This window comes from Suricata suricatta, chromosome 8 (genome assembly GCF_006229205.1).
Source record: "Suricata suricatta isolate VVHF042 chromosome 8, meerkat_22Aug2017_6uvM2_HiC, whole genome shotgun sequence".
In the NCBI taxonomy this organism is placed as follows: domain Eukaryota; kingdom Metazoa; phylum Chordata; class Mammalia; order Carnivora; family Herpestidae; genus Suricata; species Suricata suricatta.
Window position 1 is genome coordinate 9,965,916 of NC_043707.1, and position 1,760 is coordinate 9,967,675.

The window sequence follows — 1,760 nt, forward strand, 5'->3', positions numbered from 1 at the left end:
TTTTTTTTTTTTTTTTTTTACTGTGAAACATTTTACATGTACAAAAAATCCTTGAAAGAAGGATAAAAATGTCTTTAGGGTTTGTCACTCCTGGGACCACTCCTTTTGGGGCCAATTCATTCTCGGTTGGGTGGGCTGTTGTGTGCATCCTAGGGTGTCTGGCGGCTTGCTTTGACTCCACCCACTAGGTGCCAGTTGCACCCACCTTACAACCCAGCTGTGACAGTTAAAAAAAAAAGTGTCCTCCGTCTTAGCCACATGTCATCCGGGGGTAGAATCACCCCCAGTTGAGAGTCCCTAATCTAGGCCACACAATTCTTAGTGTCTTGTCATATTTGCTTTATTACATTCTCTGTATTTTCACTTTCTCTCTCCCTCTCACCCTTTCTTTTTCCTGTGTTTCTTGGCTGAAATATTTGAAAAGAGATTGCAGAAATGGCATTTCATCCCTAAATACTCCAGCGTGGATCCCCTAAGAACAAGGACATTCCCCCACAAAGCACAGGACCCGGATCACCCTCCTGAAGAAGGACAGAAACTCTGTAATACCGTCAAATAGCCAATCATGGTAGCATCCTCCGGGTCATGACCAAAAATGTCCTTTCGAGCTTAGACTTCCAAACTCGGATCCAGTCAAGGCTCACTGCATCTGGCTGTGAAATTTCTTCAGTCTCTGTTCTGTATTGTGTTTGAAAATCAACCTAGAACCAAGGAGATTTCACATAAAAATCCAGATCTCTGACTTCTGAGAAATGGGTAGTTCCGACAACACTGGACGTGCATTTTCCCAGGGAAGCTGTTGGTTGCCACCAAGTGGTGACTTCCCTCTTTAGGAGGCTCTCAGGTTCGCCTCCTTCTCCACCCCCACCCTGTTCACTTAGTGCTGGTCCGTGCAGTCCTTGGAGACGCAGTCAGAGCGACCTCAAGTCAGACGGCCTGAGATTCCATACAGCCCAGCCGCTTGAGAGCTGTGTGACCTTGGGAAAGTTACTTCACCTCTCTGAGTTTTAGATTCTTGTAGGTAAAATGAGACCATGATGATCTCTATGTCCTAGGCTTGTGCAAGGTTTCACCCGACTGGGCTTGGGAGACTCTTTATGGGCACAGGGCCTCTTTATGGTCATTGCTCAGCAGCGTTTACCCTTTTGCCATCACCCTTATTATTGGAATTTTCTACCCCTTAGCTGTCAACGGGGCAAACGTTGTAGTCTGAAACTCAGTACCTAGCCCTTGCTCTGCTACATGTTTCCAGCTGTGTGACATTGGTCAGTCTCCTAAATCTTTCAAAGTTAAGCAGCAGAGGGTCACAGGCTCAGAATAGGAGAGAAGACCCAGGTATGGCTACATCGAACGCCTTGCAGTGTGTTGGCCTGGGTGATATTAAAGAACTTTTGTCCAGCCTGCCATTTAAAAAAATTTTTTATTACTGTGTTTTTTTAATTTATTCTTGAGAGACAGAGACAACACGAACAAGGGAGGGTCAGAGAGAGAAAGAGAGAGAGAGAGAGATACAGAATCTGAAGTAGGCCTCAGGCTCTGAGCTAGCTGTCAGCACAGAGCCCGATGCGGGGCTCGAACCCATGAACCGTGAGATCATGATCTGAGCCGAAGCCGGACGCTTAACCAACTGAGCCACCCAGGTGCTCCCAGCCTGCCATTTTGCCATGAGCTTGGGTGTAAATTCTCATTTAAATTCAGGTCCTGCCCCGGTGAGGCAGGCCTGATGACAGTGTGCCTTTTAAGAGGCACAGATTATTTTC

The 1,760-nt window shown here is 46.7% G+C and overlaps 1 protein-coding gene across 1 annotated transcript in view; it reads right to left on the reverse strand.

Moving 5' to 3' along the window:
- The window catches only part of LOC115300195 (protein shisa-9-like), a 1,336-nt gene extending 769 nt beyond the window's left edge, over nt 1–567 (reverse strand). The window contains exon 1 of the mRNA XM_029949833.1: nt 550–567. Within this exon, the coding sequence (XP_029805693.1) occupies nt 550–567 (18 nt within the window). The remainder of the gene's footprint in view (nt 1–549) is intronic.
- Between the last annotated feature and the right edge of the window lie 1,193 nt (nt 568–1,760).